The sequence below is a fragment of the Nipponia nippon genome, unplaced genomic scaffold, assembly GCF_047370975.1.
Source record: "Nipponia nippon isolate SJK-2023a ecotype South Korea unplaced genomic scaffold, ASM4737097v1 scaffold_6, whole genome shotgun sequence".
Taxonomy (NCBI): domain Eukaryota; kingdom Metazoa; phylum Chordata; class Aves; order Pelecaniformes; family Threskiornithidae; genus Nipponia; species Nipponia nippon.
The window spans coordinates 25,316,723-25,333,180 of NW_028262380.1; the positions used below are offsets into that span (position 1 = coordinate 25,316,723).

At 38.5% G+C, this 16,458-nt stretch overlaps 1 protein-coding gene across 2 annotated transcripts in view; it reads left to right on the top strand.

Annotated features, from left to right (window-relative positions):
* NWD2 (NACHT and WD repeat domain containing 2) overlaps positions 1-16,458 on the top strand; it is a 57,248-nt gene extending 40,790 nt beyond the window's left edge. For both annotated transcript variants that reach the window (XM_087737831.1, XM_087737832.1), the window contains 4 exons: positions 6,200-6,403; positions 8,130-8,274; positions 8,577-9,166; positions 10,796-16,458. In XM_087737831.1, coding sequence (XP_087593957.1) covers positions 6,200-6,403; positions 8,130-8,274; positions 8,577-9,166; positions 10,796-14,731 — 4,875 coding nt within the window. In that variant the 3' untranslated portion in view covers positions 14,732-16,458. The remainder of the gene's footprint in view (positions 1-6,199; positions 6,404-8,129; positions 8,275-8,576; positions 9,167-10,795) is intronic.

Genomic DNA, 16,458 nt, shown 5'->3' on the forward strand with positions numbered 1-16,458 from the left:
CTCTGAGTCCCTGCCCAGGCTTAATTCCCTGCACCTACTTCCTGTGCCGACTGGGAACAATAACACTTCCTAACCCCCCATGGATTTTGCAAAAACAATTTGTTTCAGAGGTGCTTAGATCTGGACACACGGAGGTATCTTAAGTTAAAAAAATAATTGGAGTTAGATTTAATTCCTTCGAAGATGATTTCTTGAATGCATATTCTTCAAAAAGTTGGCAATCTGGGACCTCTCTGAGAAGAGGCAGAGAGGACATATGTATGCGCTTCAGTGTCACATGTGGAACTCCACGAAGACCAAGAAGTAGAAGTGGTAGGACTGATCCCATGAAGCTCAGCAAAAGATCATTGAATTAGATAATTCACCAGCTACAAAACTGTATTTTCAATGAAACTGAAGCTTTCTGTGTTGGCAAAACTGCAAAAAAATTGTTGCTCTTAAGTTGACAAGTATCTGAAATCACTTCACAAAACATTACAAATCTGGCTTTTCAAATGACTTGGTTTGCAGTTGTTAACATCTAATTTAAAAAAAAAAACAAACAGATTAATGAAACCTATCAGTAATGAATATAACTTGCTGTTATTTGACAGCTCGTTTTTATTAAAATTACGACTATCTTAGTTGGAATTAAATATATCTAAAATTTCAACTTGTTCTGTATTAATAAGAGGTATGGTATTAGGGTTCATGAACATTTTAGTGGTGATGTTTGAACTAATTACATGAGATGCACTATGAATCCATCATATCAGGATCAAGTCCAAATCTGGTTAGTTTCCTCCTTATGGACACTGTTGTGACTGTGCCTATAATTTTAATATCTTTCCACACCAAGAAGATCAGAGGGAAAAATATTTCCCATCTGGATCTAAACAGTAATTTTTAAAACTACATTTAGTAGTAACTTTAGCCTCGGGCTCAACAAAGCTAACAAGACTACTGCTGAGGTTGCTCTGTGTTAATTCTATAAAATTTTGTTAGATACAAATGGTTGCTGAGGGTTTTATACATGTTTGCCAGCCTGGTAGCTTTAAACAGTTCAATCACCTTCAATTTAATGAATCTTTAATTTGTTGTTTTACTATTAAAGGAAAATGACTCATCAGGTGGGAGATTTTGATTCACGAGTCTGCATATAAAACTGTCTCTTGGTACTGAACATAGTGTAAACATTACTGTTCCCTTTAAAAATAATTTCCTATAATAATCATCAAAATGCTGCAATGTTGTTATCACAAATTGAAGTTTTAGGTTATTACTGTAGAGTACTGTGATATTTTTCATAAAGGTCTGCAATAACACTATTCTTATTTGCAGTCTTAGTATGAAACAACATGAAGGTTACGAGAAATTATATTTTCTTTCAATTCTGTTGCTTCATTTTTCTTCATTTTTCTATGAAGAAATTTGCATTTACTCAAATGTATAGGGAATATGGAGAGGGGGGCAGATATCTCCAGAGGCTGCTGCAAGCCTCTGGCATGGATGCAGTTCAGATGCTGAAGCCCCTGGAGGAAAAGTGCAACTCAGAACTGCTCATTTAGGCCTCCAAAGGTTTGAGTGTTTTTGTGGTACCCTGATAGACTACACTTACTTACACAGCCGGGTATAAATTTAACCATAACGACACCAAAAGAGTGGAGGGAAGGTGGCTGTTCCCTGGTACCAGCTAGAAGGGGGATACTTCCAGGCCTCTCTTCTGTGTCTAAATATGGGAAGGTGTAGTTTTCACAGCCTGTGCATGCAAATGCACCCATGCTAAGGCTGTCATGTAGCCTTACAAACAAATAGTTTATTAAGATTCCAACAAACACTTATAGTCCTTAGTCCTTTTTTTTTTTTTTCACTAGTGGCCACTGTTAATGGAAAACATCTGGAGGAAGGTGTGTTTAGGTGAAGAACTGTTCCCTAGGAACCTGGTGTGTTTATGTGACGTAACCCAACATTCGAGCATCAGTCTCTCGGTAGAGAAGAGCTGCATTTATTCAGCATGCCTCCTACTTCCAGCATCGGGCTGTGATATCACAGTGCTTTAGAAACACAGTGCAAGTTACTTTTATCCTCTCCAGAAGAATGAAGAGAAGTTGTGTTTCAATACCTCAGTTAAATGGCCAGTGAAACTGGGCTGTAGATTGAGGCTAGTCTGGAGTTACTGGAATGCACAGGAGTGACTCCATGAAGAGTTTTCTACCACGTAAAATTTTTTACCAGAATATTTTTCAAATGGCTACACAGAGACAGGTACTAATACCAGAACCTCAGCTAACTTCTGGTGGGGCACTAAGAGGAACACAGCTGCAGTGCAGTGCCTGGGACTGCCCTGCTCTAAATGATAGACCTGCTCAGCACAGTATTTACGATTTGCTAGTTCTACTTGTGTAATCAATTCCCTTCTTCATTCCAGTGCTGTTCTTTTTATTCCCTATCCTGTTCCTATATGTATTTCTCTTTGTTTACTTGTCAATTCTACTGTATTAGAACATCAAAGACACTAACTCATTTAATTGCCTTTCTAAATGCATTCACCCAGTAAATGCCACAGGTGTCCTCAGAATCTCTGTTCAGCTGCTCCTTAACTTTGCTTTAATTGCAGAAATGCCTAAGTTTTGGCTAAAACATGGAGTCCTTGCTCACATCAGCCACATGAAGCAGTATTCCCGAGTTAAACACAGCCAAGTTTCAGAGGTGTGCTCTGAGCCTGGCCAACTCATGCAGCTTGTATGAAGGACTTCTACCACAACCCCTACAACAGTTTTCTGGTGTGCAGTGGGCACAGTTACAGAAGACTGGTCGGCACCGTGCTGCCTGCTGTTCCCTGAGCAGTTATCAGGGAAAAAACATGTGGCAGTGGGGTGCTGGCATGGCCTCTGCAGATTCCTTTTTGCCATGGTCCACTTTTTAAGTTCTAAAACGAAATGTTTTAGCACATTTAGATCCTTACATGATGTTCAACTGATGTGTTCCTTTCTTGGTACAGCTGTTAGCTTCAGGCTCTCCTAAACACTAGATGTCAACAATAACAAGCTAGACTTAGTTTTCACCTCGCAGTGCAGTTTATATTCGCTCAGACTTCTCTTTCCTCCACACTTCCTCATTCCTTTGCTTCCTAGCACTATGCATGTGTCATCTTTTAAGATTAACCTTAAAACTTTTCCATAAACCACAACCAAACATGAAGAGGAGAAATACCTCGAAGCAAAATGAAACAAGGCGTATTTTGTTGTTTATTAAGCTTTATGGATGCTCGCTGCCATCATCTCAAATGGAGGACACTCTTTTGTCTCTGTGATTCCTCTTCTATGTATGTCTGTTCTTCCCTCAACTAATGCTAGAATTCTAGAAAAATATTGGCAATGCCATCCATAGCACCAGGGTACACCATGATAAATGTATGTCCTCTACTGTTTTAACATTTGGTTTAAAAAAATGTGAAGGCTTTCAAATAGTATTTGCATAGGCCTCCGTTTTATTTAAAAGCTTGTGATACAGTCTCCCACAGTGATTCTAGTATTCTGATCATGTCAAATTTCCTTTTTCTTGTGTTTTGCTCTAGTAGTCAGGAGGATGATCCCTAATACAGGATTATTTACATAATGTCTCTTGCAATGACAGATAAGATACAAGAAAAAGACATCCGTCTTTTCATTTTAAAGTACTGCCTTTTGTTATTTTTCTATAATACAGTGGAGAGAGAACAGCACAAACTGTACCAGAGAAGCAGAAAAGTACACAGAATAATTCCAAAACAAATTTAGTTGATTAAATGCAGTACATTAAAACCAGACATTTTAATGTTGACATTTTAGTATTGTTAATGAAGGGCCCAGCTATTGATCTTTGCTTGGGCAACTGTCTATTGAATCCACTGGACTTAAATTCAGAAAAAGTGTAGCCTAATGAATTTCAAGTAATAACTGCTATGCAAGATAATTGCAAAATTTGCATAGCAAAGCTCCTCTGAGAGAAATTTATGAGATTTCTACATCAATCTGAATGTGTAAAGGCTTGCAATTCAGCATGATATGAGTTATTAACCTCACTTGAATAAAGAAGGAAAATAATATTATATTTTGTTTAACCCCTGCAGCTTCAGAATTCCAAAATTCTAGGGCTCTATGAATAGAACAGAACAATAAAAAGTTAGAAATTTTCCCCAGTTATCTCATTATGCGAAGCAACGTAGCTCTCTATGACGGGAGCTACTAGTTAGAATGATCTCATAGAAAAAATAAATTCACGTAATAAAAGTACTGGATCATTTCATTAAAACAATTATTATTTAATTCTAGTTACCGAACACATTTGTTCCTTTCTCCTGATTCCTTGATGTGCACCCTGAATGAAGCTACTGTGGGACATGAATGGGCAGCCAGGGAAACCCATCTTTCCCCTAATGCCTCTCTGTTGGAGCAGCTTCTTGAAGGACTTGGTGCTGGGACTTGTCAGAGACTGAAACCTGGACTATATGAACTATCACAATTCCTACATTCCTTCATTTCTCCTAAGACAGACATTGACTTGTTCCTGTCCAGCAGCTCTTTGTCACTACTCCTCTGTTGAAGGATGCCAACCACTCGCCATCAGACCCAGCACTGACGTTCATGTGAGCTCTTCCTAATCTGCTCCAGGCAAAAATCAGCCAGGTTAGTTTACACAACGTGAACTCTGGTCTGAGCTGAGGTGGTTTTGCCTGAAAGAGGTTTGGAAGCGTTCACGTGCACTGCTCTGACGTCTCTGCTCTGAGGCTACAGCAGCTAGCATGATGAGCCGCTTGAGTACCTTCTGCCAACACAACTGGATTCAGAATAGGGGTCTGCAGCTTCACACTTTTATAATCAGTGAAGCAGGCTTCATCGTCATCAGTTATTGATTTTCAGGGTTTAGTTACAGCTGGAAAAGTTTAAAACAGCTTCTCATTATGATGAGTGCTTTAAAAATAATGAATATTTAGAATTTTATTATTTACAAACAAGGTCATTTACATTTTTAGGGTACTACTGTATTTGCATTAGCCTTACTTTACTAAGAGATCTTTCTGATTCAAATCAAGATGCTGATACTGTTGGTTCCTCTCCACATTAAGTACTCTTTCTCATTAACTCAAAATCTTTACTGAATACATTTAAATGAGGAAAGACATAAAAAATCCTACTTTAAAGGAAGTGGGAGTTCTCACTGACTTCTGTGGACCAAGATTTGAATGCAGAATTAAGCTAATGGTTGCAAATTTGAAAAATCTTGTTGAAAGAATGCAGGAGTGTCCTGCAACTCTATCTTCTATAGAGTTTTTCCCAGTTCTCTTTTTATGAAATATTTATGGACAGTAAACAATGGAAATAAATTCAAAAAACTGTATTCAGAGCACTGCAACCAGTATTTTAATCCTCACTTTTGAAGGTGAAGGATCTCCTGTGCCACAGTTTAAGAACTGACTTCCACAAACCTTTGCCTCTATACCAAATATGTGCATTTAAGTACTTAAATTTCTATTTCTATTTGGTATTTGATCAAAACTGTTTTCCCTTGCCCCACCGTTCATTCAGTGGACAGCTACCGGGCAAAGACATTCAACATTTTTGCAACAAGGGAATATGAGACAGCAAAGCCGCTTGTGGTTCTGTGACATTGATCCTTGGTATTGCTGGTATAAGCCACATTTTTAATAACACCAATATGAGCTGTACATAACATCATGCAAATTTTCATCAAACAGAACATAAAATCTTCTGTTCCATTACTGTGGAAACTAAGAATAAAGCCAAGAGGTAAAGCATCCAGAGATACATCCTGAGACCTGAGTCCAGAGAAACAGATTTCCACATTCGCTGTTGCATGTGAGATTAATACCAACCTGTCACTAATGGAAATCAGTAATACACAAGTCAACACTGTGCTAAGAAAGTATGTTAGGTATTTTTTAATTTCTTCTTTAGAATGCCTTTGTATTTTTGTTACCAGTTAATATTAAGAAAGACAATGCATCTACTTGAAACTTTACCAAGTCATCATAGTAGGCTGCAGCTCAGTATAGTACCTTCAACAGTAATTCATCTTACTCTGTGTCTGTTTCCCTTCCTAGTAATTTCAAAGTCATTAAACTATTACCACACTGATGTTTATGAAATTGAGATCCTGAGGAGGGTTTTTGCATAACTAAAAAGAAAAATTTAATCCCTACTTTCCTGCAAATACACAGGGCCTATTGGGAGAGAAGTACGGGAACATCCGAATACCGGGGGAAGTTGAGTCAGCAGAATTTGAAATGATCCTGGATGCTGCTGTAGAGGCCAAGCTAGAGACAAGAATTTTAGAAGAGTGGTACTGCAGGGATGAGAATGCAGTGCCACCAGCGTATTACCTCAGACCAAAATCGGAAATGCTGAAGAACTACCAGAATACCGTAAGTCATAGTCACCTCCTTACAAAATTCTTCTCTCCCAGTTACAGTGGCGGGCAGTCCCCGGGGCCAGGCACTTGCTGCTGTCTCTGAATGAGCCCCCAGGAACACGACGGGTCATGACTCCTGCGTTGATGCGCTCTCTGATAACAGCTCGAGCAAGTGGATTGTCGTCATTCATGACCTGTTGGGGCTAGTGGGACAGCTGTACAGATTTCCCTTCCCTGATGCTGGAATAGGGAGAGCTCAGGCTCTCCTGCCCTGGTATTGTGCTTTTGCTAGATTTCAATGAACAGGATTTGCAAAGGAAATACACATTTTCCCTTCTATCCCCATACAAAAAAGCTCTTTAACAGTCAGACAAGTGCTTAGTGCTGTCCTGAGTCAGATGTCATACTTTTAACTTATTTTATTTAACTGTATTCTAACAGAAGATTTTTGAACACTGTTAATTATTTTTAAAACAGGCATTTGTCTTTAATTGATGACAATAAAAACTGCATATTACCCAGGGCTCAGTTCTACCCTCCTTCACATCCTATATACCCAAAGACAGATTTCAGTGTACAAAAAATGAAGTTCTTAACAGAGTATTAACTTCTTTTTGAGTGAATACTGTATTATACAAGGAAATGAAATTAAACCATTATACTGCATTCACTTATTGTGTAGGAGAATGTTTTCTCTGTTGCATGAAAAACATTGAAAACATGAAAAACATAGACACAGAGAGAGTTTTAATGAGTTGAAGTCAGTATAATGTGGCTAATTCTGAAGTATTGATCACAAGGGAGAAAGCAAGTTTTGTAACTTTGCATTGTTTTGCGAATGCCCACAGTATCCCTTTGAATAAAGCTTGGCTTTTTTGTTATTAAAACTTCGTACCTTTCCTCAAGCTACTGACACACAGGAGTAAGTAAAAAGATGTTCATAACTTAAAGCTAACTTAGAGTTACATCTCATAAACTTACAGAAAGTAATAATAAGATACACAGCTCTGAACGTGTGAAGAAATTGTTGCTAGGGAGCTTATCCTGGAGGCTGTTCTTTCTCCTATTACACCCTCCAGGAAAACCAGAGACCCCTTCAACACTTCCCCTGCAGTAAGTAATGCTGCAGTGACACCAGCTGCCTTAAGAGAAACCTCCTTTGTGGCATCTGCAAGATACCATCTGAAAGGATTAGTGAATTTATATTACAGTCCCTCTCTGATGACAGTAAGATTACTGTTACTATAGCAATGAATGAACGAAAGTAATGTTAGATATAATCCCATATTTTTCAAATATGGTAGCTAATATAAGGGGCTTAATTACAGGTACCAGGAACCTCATTTTCAGTTTTGAGATCCAAGTTTAAATTATTATTATTATTATTATTATTACTATTATTCCTTCTCATTAAAGGAGTGATAATTTTAACAGTAGTACTGCTGCTTTATTATCATTATTTCAGGCTTGGTTCTCAAAACCCTCTTTCTATAAAGGTGTTATTGGTCTTATTCTTGAAAAATATTGCATTAGCTGCCTACAGTAGGAATTCAGAGAATACTCAATGTAGCTAACTTTTATAATTCTAAAATGGAATACATTATGATTATTTATTTATTTTTAGTGTATGTGTTTCTCTGTTACCATGTTATTTATGACCTTGAATATTAGAATTTTACTTTCTGAAGTTGTAGATGTGTGTATTACAGCTACTGTTTAACTATGGATATTTTTAAAAGATGGAATCTTCTTCAAACTCTACGAATGAGAACAAATGGCAAGATATATCAGAAGAGATTAAGAAGATTTTTAAGACTGCTGTGAAATTGCTGTATGAGAAAGGAAAAATGAAACACAGCCAAGCAAAGAGATATCTTTCCTCTGGTAAAGTTCAGACTAACTATTTCTATATATTCATTTATTATCTTTTCTATCAACCTTTCCACAAACATGAATATTTCTGTCAGCATTTCTCATATAATTGAAGAGAAGAAAAATGTTCATTGTGCTTGCTTGAGACCAAAACCTATGTGAAAGAACACAGCAATTTCTCTGTGCTTTTTCTGTTTTTTTGCAGAAAACAGATGCAATCATTTTAAGAGTCTGCATGTTGGGGGTGGGGGATGTTCTTGAACTGTTTATAAAGGAAAGATAACAGAGACTCTGTGTTCTCTTTTCATCCTCAGCTATTGAAGATGAACTTGATTTTGCCTTGGGTAAACAAACACCAGCTTTCCTAAAGAAGTGTGTTTGCTACATTCGGAAAATTGCCAACATTGAGCGTTTCGTTAAAATTCCAGAGATGGGAAAATACATGGATGTGGTACATACAGCTGGGAAGTTTCTACGAGATCCCGAAGCCCATGAGAAACTGATCAAGCTCAGGGATGAATTCATTCCTACCATCGTTGCATCGTCCAATCTGAGAGTGTACACGTCTGTCACTCACTGTGACATGAAATTGGGCTACTCCCACGAAGTGGAGAACCATTACATCGAAGGACTTGGTAAACAGTTCTATGAAGACATGATTGATATAATCCAAGCAACAGTGCAGCAGAATTTTGACACCGAGACAGACTTGCTGTACGATGAAGTTCTTCAACACTCATCGCTATGTAAAACGTACTCCACTTTTTATGAATATAGATGTGAGGCATTAAACATAGTTCACAAGTATGTTCTACCTAGCAAATTAGGACACATTAACCCTCTTATCATATACGGAGGACCATGCACAGGGAAGACTCTTTTGTTAGCCGAAGTGGCGAAGAAGGTAAATAAATACTTTACATAATACAGTGATGTTAGGAGCAGTAGTGTGTAAGAACCAACTTAGTTTTCATTCTTTCTTTTGTCAACAGATCTGATATCAGCCCTCAATATATAAAAGAAAAATAATAAAAATTATATTCTGCATATTATTGTACATATACTCAGAAAAAGACTTACCTTCCAATAATAAAATGTCTGTATCATGTGCTTAGCCAAAACAAAAATACTTTATCAGAGCTCTTAAAAAACTAATAGGAATCAATATATTTTTGAATTAACATGTATTTTAGAAGGATCTCTTTCCCTCTTGTTCCACTGAGGTCCTATGGATCTGGAACCATCTAAACATCATGTGCTGGTTTTGGTGTTATTCACAAATACAACATGTCTTTCCAAGTCATGCCATCTTATGTTCACATCAGAAATTATTCAGGAATTAGTCTGAAACACTTGCTACAACTACACGTGCTACAGATCTGTCTGTAATAACCTGCAAAAATACCTGTACTCATTTATCTGACATATGCTGTTTAAGTCATTGAGCTGAGTACTACAGGGAGATGAGTGAGACACTTTGTGCAAGGCAGGACCAGATACAGAAAAAGACCAAGCCGGCATCTCTAAGCCTAGTTCTTCAGCCGGGAGTCACAACTTTGAGTTCCCTGCAGGGTGCTCAGAGAATTTAGCACAATGGGCTGGGAAACAGCCGTATCAGCCAGAAGGAAATGGAGAAGGGAACAATAATGTTTAAAATCCCGTATCTTTCCCAAATGTGGCTTCCTGTAGATTCACATTAGTTGCATATATGAAATTGGGATTTGCAACTCAAGATCTCATTTCAGATCTGAGTACATGAGTTAACCTAGAGATTCTGGTTATGCTTTTCTTTTAAAATATTCTGTAATAACTTAAAGTGAGGTGAAAGGACTTAGCAAGTAAGAAAGAGAACTGAGTGTGTTAGCCTGCACAGACTGAGAGGATTTAAAGCCACATTCCTCACTTGCTTAGAGTATGCTAACCAAAAAACCAGCAAGACATACTTTTTACCCCTTGCAGCAGAGCGTAAGAGCAAAAGTCACAGCCACACCAAGACAGAGCATACTTCTGTGGTCCAGGAGTTAGAGTAACCTGCTAGTAAAGGACAATCTGTACTCTGATCCGTGTGCTCCAAAACCGTCAGGGCATACATTTATACTCAGCTGGGAATCAATGTTAAACAAGTTTAGGTGGCAAGCTGGTCTGCCTGGCCAAGGATGACATTGCTTAGTCTCTAAGGAAGTTTATTAATAAGAGAATCTGCCTCCTGACTTTCAGAAGTGAGGCACAGATTTTGCAAAGAGTACCCTGGGATTTATGGACTACATTCTACTCGTGTCCTCTTAGACGTAAGCCTTTTTGTGGATCTGGGTCTTGGTGTTTTGGGATATTACCTGTGCTAAACAAAGATGACATATGATATGAATTTCATTCAGTGCCCATAAATCAAATCAGCCTTGAACTCTGCTGTGGAAGCATTTCCATTCAACCAGTAACATTTAAAAATGTTTATTTATATATAGGCAATCACTATTTATAAACTCTGTTACGGTGCTTCATTTAGATATTAACTAAATTATGCTCTATATTCTAGTCCTATTCCTGGTTGCAAGAAGAGATGGGACCAGATTCTGACCCTGTGGTAGTTATAAGATTTTTGGGATCCACTGAAACAAGTACAGATCTGAAGAATATACTTCAAAGCATTTGTGAACAATTAGCAGTCAACTATCGTTGCCTCGTACAAAGTTACCCGAAAAAGATTCATGACCTTCGGGACTTGTTCATCAACCTCTTGAATGAGTCTTCATTCCACAGGCCACTGGTGATAATATTCGATGCCCTAGAACAGCTAACAGATAGTGATGATGGTAGGAAGCTCTGGTGGCTTCCCATTCACCTTCCCCGTTCAGTACGGATAATTTTGTCAACACTGCCAAACAAGCATGGGATCCTGCAAAAACTGAGGTGCCTTATTCATGAAGAAGACAACTACATTGAATTGACTGCCAGGGACAGAAAGATGTGTAGCCAAGTACTGAAACATCAGCTGCTGCGAGTTAAAAGAAAAGTAACATCAGGGCAACAAATCTACGTCAATGAAGCATTCTCCAAGTGCACACTGCCGATGTTTGTGAACTTAACCTTCAGAGAGGTCAGGAACTGGAGATCTCACAAAGATGTGGATGAGTCCTCCCTCTGTGTCACTGTCCATGAAAGCATCGAGCAATTGTTTTGGTCACTGGAAAACAAGTGTGGATCAAGACTATTGTCAAGAGCACTTGGCTACATCACTATGTCCAAATCTGGGCTGAGTGAAATGGAACTGGAAGATATTTTAGCCCTTGACAACAGTGTTATGTACGAACTGAGTGAGAGTGTCAGAGAAAGTAACCCACTGAGAATTCCATATATATACATTGCAAGGCTTAAGGAGGGCTTACAGGGGTACTTGATAGAGCGACAGGTGAAAAACGTAACGCTGCTTCTTTGGGCAAATAGGCACTTGCAACTAATTGCCCAGAAATTGTACCTGCACAATGAAGAAGATTTACATGAAATGCACACAGTCATGGCAGAATATTTCCTTGGTGTTTGGTCAGGTGGACGAAGAAAACCTTTTTACAGCAATGACCAATATCTGAATGGTTGTCCTGACCATGACGGTAGAGGCCTGAATGAGGATGAAAAGCACTGCATGGATCAGATTGCTTTTGACAGGCAGGCACCTGATCAGCCATGGGTCTTTCAGTGTAATCCATTAGAGCCTGATATCTTTTTTATCAATCACAGAAAAATGACAGAGCTTATTCATCACTTGACAAGATGTGGAAGAACAGATGATCTTCTGTACGGAGTCATTATGAACTTCAGCTGGCTGTACACCATGATTAGAATAGGGCAGTTTGATAAAGCACTTTCTGACATAGAACTGGCTTACACCTACTCACAAGAAAAGGAGCTGAAATTTCTGGCCAGTACCCTCCGCAGTATAAAGTTCAAAGTAGTAAAATACCCAGGTTCGCTCTCCGCTGAATTGCAGCAGAGGCTTCTCCCAGTAGTAAGTTCATTGCCCAAACTCAGACATCTCCTCTTAGAATGTGACAAGGACGGACCCAAGTACTGCTCTATCGTCCCTTTGCATTCCTCCATGGACGTGACTTACAGCCCCGAGCGCCTGCCACTGTCATCCAGCTACATGCACGTCACTGAGATTTTGCCTACTTTTAATCCCAGCACAGTTATTGCTGCTTTAGAAAATGGCTCCATCAGCACTTGGGATGTAGAGACCCGACAGTTACTAAGGCAGATTACAACAGCTCCATCTGTTATCTTAGGGATGAAGCTTACTAGTGATGAAAAGTATCTCGTAGTGGCTACAACAAAAAACACTCTTCTGATATACGATAACATAAATTCCTGTCTTCTGTCTGAGGTGGAAATTAAGGGGTCGAAACATTGTGGAATTGGGGGGGGGTCCAGTTTTATAAATGGATTTACATTATCAGTCAACCATGCGCTTGCTTGGCTGGAGGCCAGCAAAGATGTTACTGTAATAGATCTGCTTTACGGTTGGCCTCTCTATCACTTCCACTGCTGGTACGAAGTGACCTGTGTGCAGTGTTCTCCAGATGGCGTTTATGCATTCTGCGGACAGTATTTGAACACCGCGACCATTTTTCACTTGGGCAGTGGAGAGAAGCTGGCCACCGTGACCTCTGAATTTTCTGGTGGATTCGTGAAATTCCTTCTCATTCTGGACACAGCCCAAGAAATGGTGATGGTGGACAACGAGGGCAGCCTCTCTGTTTGGAATACAGAGGAAATCACGAATCCCCAGCTTACAGATGATTTTGACTGCAGGAGAGAAGACAGTGAAGTTGTCAGCATAGAGCTTTCTGAAGACCAAAGTGCAATTTTAATTTGTAAGGCTCTCAGCATTGAACTTCTTGACACTCGTGTGTGGAAGGTGGCTGAAAAGTTTAGAGCTAAACACAACGAGCGCTTTATATCTGCCGTGTTGTCCAAAAATGGCAACTGTATAATTGCTTCAATGGAAAATACCTCAGCCATTTTTGTTTGGAGAAGAGATACGGGACAGTGTATGGCAAGCTTACAGGAAATCTCAGGAACTATAGTCAGGCTAATTAAATCAAATCATCATAACATGCTGCTATCCTTATCCACCAGTGGTGTCCTTTCTATTTGGGATATAGACATCATAACTGCTATGTCCAATATTGACAAATCTGGCAAGCCTATCCAAAGACTGGTGTTGCCAGCCAGAGGTGAATTAATATACACATTGGATGGATCGGATTCTGTCCATAAGTGGAACTTCAGCACTGGATTTATTGAAGCCGTGTTCAAGCACGAAGGTATTGTTGAAAACTGCGTGCTGACCTCTTCTGGAGAGATAATGGTTACATCAGATGATAAATGCAGCCAGTACGTATGGCACACTGTTAGTGGTGAAAATATCTTTCGCATTAATGGACAAAAAATCTCAGAGCTAATGATTACTCATAACGATCAATTTGTAGTCTCTCTCTGCGAGCAAAATGCATCCAGAGTTTGGCGACTGGCTACAGGACATAGGGTTTGCAATATTTTAGTTGCCTTACAGAATGCATTTATAACAACTGCAAATACATTCGTAGTCGGAATGGCGAAGAATAAAGTGTTGGCAGTGAGTCTCTGGACAGGCAGTATAACCAAGAAGTTCTGCTGTGACGATGGTGCAAGCATTGTGGATATTAAGCTGATACCAGACTGCCCAGATATTATAATATTTATAACATCTACGGAAACTGTGAACATCTGGAGCCTAACAGAGGAAGTCATCTGCAGACGCGTACAATTGCCTACCAATTTCTTAAAAAATTTGGAAGACTTTGAAATATCCCCAAATGGGAAGCTAGGAATTATAACCCGTGGTGATGAGAACATCAATGTGCTTGATTTATACAGTGGAAAACTTCGTGTGGTTCATGCTCTGGGTGTCATCTGGCGGCAGAGGCTGTCTCGGGATGGCCGCTATCTTGTGTACATCTGTTTTCGCAGTGAAGAAGATGATGACAATGGTGCAGTCTCTAGTTTAATAGTAATGAGGCTAGCGGATGGCAAAAACATCGGTGCCTGTTCTCTTTATAAAACTCCCACTTTTCTTGCACTCTCACAGAGACATTTAAATATTATTATTGGATTTGATGATGGAAGTATAGGTACCTACACTGTAGTGGATCGAGTCGACGCTGCACTGAAAATCAAAATTGCTACTTCAAACAGCCGTCAGATTTTCAACAACGCAACACAAGTGATTAGGCCAAAATGTCACAATTATAGCTTCAAAGTGACGGCAGACTGCATTTGGAGGGAATCAACCGAAGTATTTGCAAGGGATAGCCCCATTACAGTTACAGAGCCTGAGGTGAGTGAAGCAACGCCAACCAAAAAACACAACTATTGCTATGAGAAAGTGTGCTCAGCCATAGATTGCAGAGGACACAGCTTTGCCGCTGACAACTGAGTAACCGTCTGGAATAGCTTATCTGAATAATAGTATACATGCATAGATTTGTCTTCTGAATTCACGTAAAAATCAGTGTATTTCTTGGAAGACAGAAACAGCAGAGGGCAGACCAGCTGTTTTTTCCTCGACAAATATTCTTACATTTATGTAAACAAAAAAAGCAAACATAAAGCAAATGGGCTGCAGGGTTTTTTAAATTTCGGAATACAAGGTTCAGTCCAGGATTTCACCAGGGCCTTGATTAAAAATTTGTAGCAATACTATCAAAATTGTTATGCTATTACAGAAGTTAGGTGATTTTATCTGGGATTGACAAACTGTTTTAACTAGAACTAAAGCTCCACACAATTGGTGAGAAGAGTCAGACCACTATTTTATATACGAAGTCGCCTAGATGGGTCTATAGCTAACAGCCAACTTTATACCCACTTGCAAAAATGTGTTTTTCTGCTTGATGGTGCAATGACAAGATGTCACCTGCCAACCTGGAACACTTGATACATTCCATCATCATTTAAAAAATGCCTACTTTTTTGTTCTTTAATTGGGATTGATCTTTGAGTTGAAAGGAGTAGGTGCCAGTCAGCTGCAAACATGTCAACATGGGAGCTGATTAGTATTTGTTCACCTCAATGAATGGACTAAAAGATTTTTTTTTTCTTAATTGCATGCAGGGTTTTCAGGTTTCTGTATTGTGATAAAAATGATAAAAACCTAGGTCATAAAAGGAGTATAGGGTTTGGGGTTTTATTTTTGCTTTGGGGAATTTTTTCGTCTTCACAGTGTGTATTAGTACAGGTCGTAATGAAAACTTTTTTCAAAGAGAAAGGGCATTACAGATGAACAGTTAAAAACATTAATTTCTTTACGTTGAAATGTATCCATTTTGTTGTAAGAAAGTCTAAAGTATCTCCTATGTCCCCAAAGTAATCTTAATAGAAAGTTTTCAGACATGCCATGTATTAATCTTGATAACATTTGCCTTACTATCATTTCTGTTCTTTCCCATGATAAATACAGATCAGATGACCAAACACTCTGGGACTGCTTGTATATGTGCTGAAATACTCCACTAAATGTAAAGGCTGTCCAAAGGTTCTTTACTGGTCCAATTTGTAATGGGTTTTTCTTACTTCCACGTACTTACAAGCTTCATTTTCTGCTTTAGAACTGTTCTGAGCCTTTTGTACAGTTTTACCAGTTTCAAAGCAGAAATTGTGACATAATGACAAATGCTTTAAAAAAAATTACATTTTGCCCAAGTAAAAAAAAAATACTGGACAACATCTGAAAGGATAAGAAGATTTTTCCCTCCTTACATATCTATCTTAAAATTGGCACACCCGTGGAAATATTTTCAAATGATTTAAACAAAACAATTTTATTTTTAAAAACAGAACTCCATGCCACAAATTTCCAAGAAATGAATGCTAAGCTAGAACTTAATGTAGTGTGTGAATGTTCAATGTACAAGCCAATATAGTATATTAAGTGACTTGAATGATTTTTCCTAACTTGTTTGCAACTAATAGATCATATTGAATGTTTTTATGTAAACTTTGTATTGTTGGGAAAACCTACCCAATCAGAGATTTATATTTTCATAAATGTCAAATTTAGTTAAATTTTGTTACAGAGTTGTTAAATTAGAAATCTATTGCAGTCTTCAAACAATATACAGTCTTGTGTATGCATTGTTTGTACTAATAAACTAAGGAAACAGA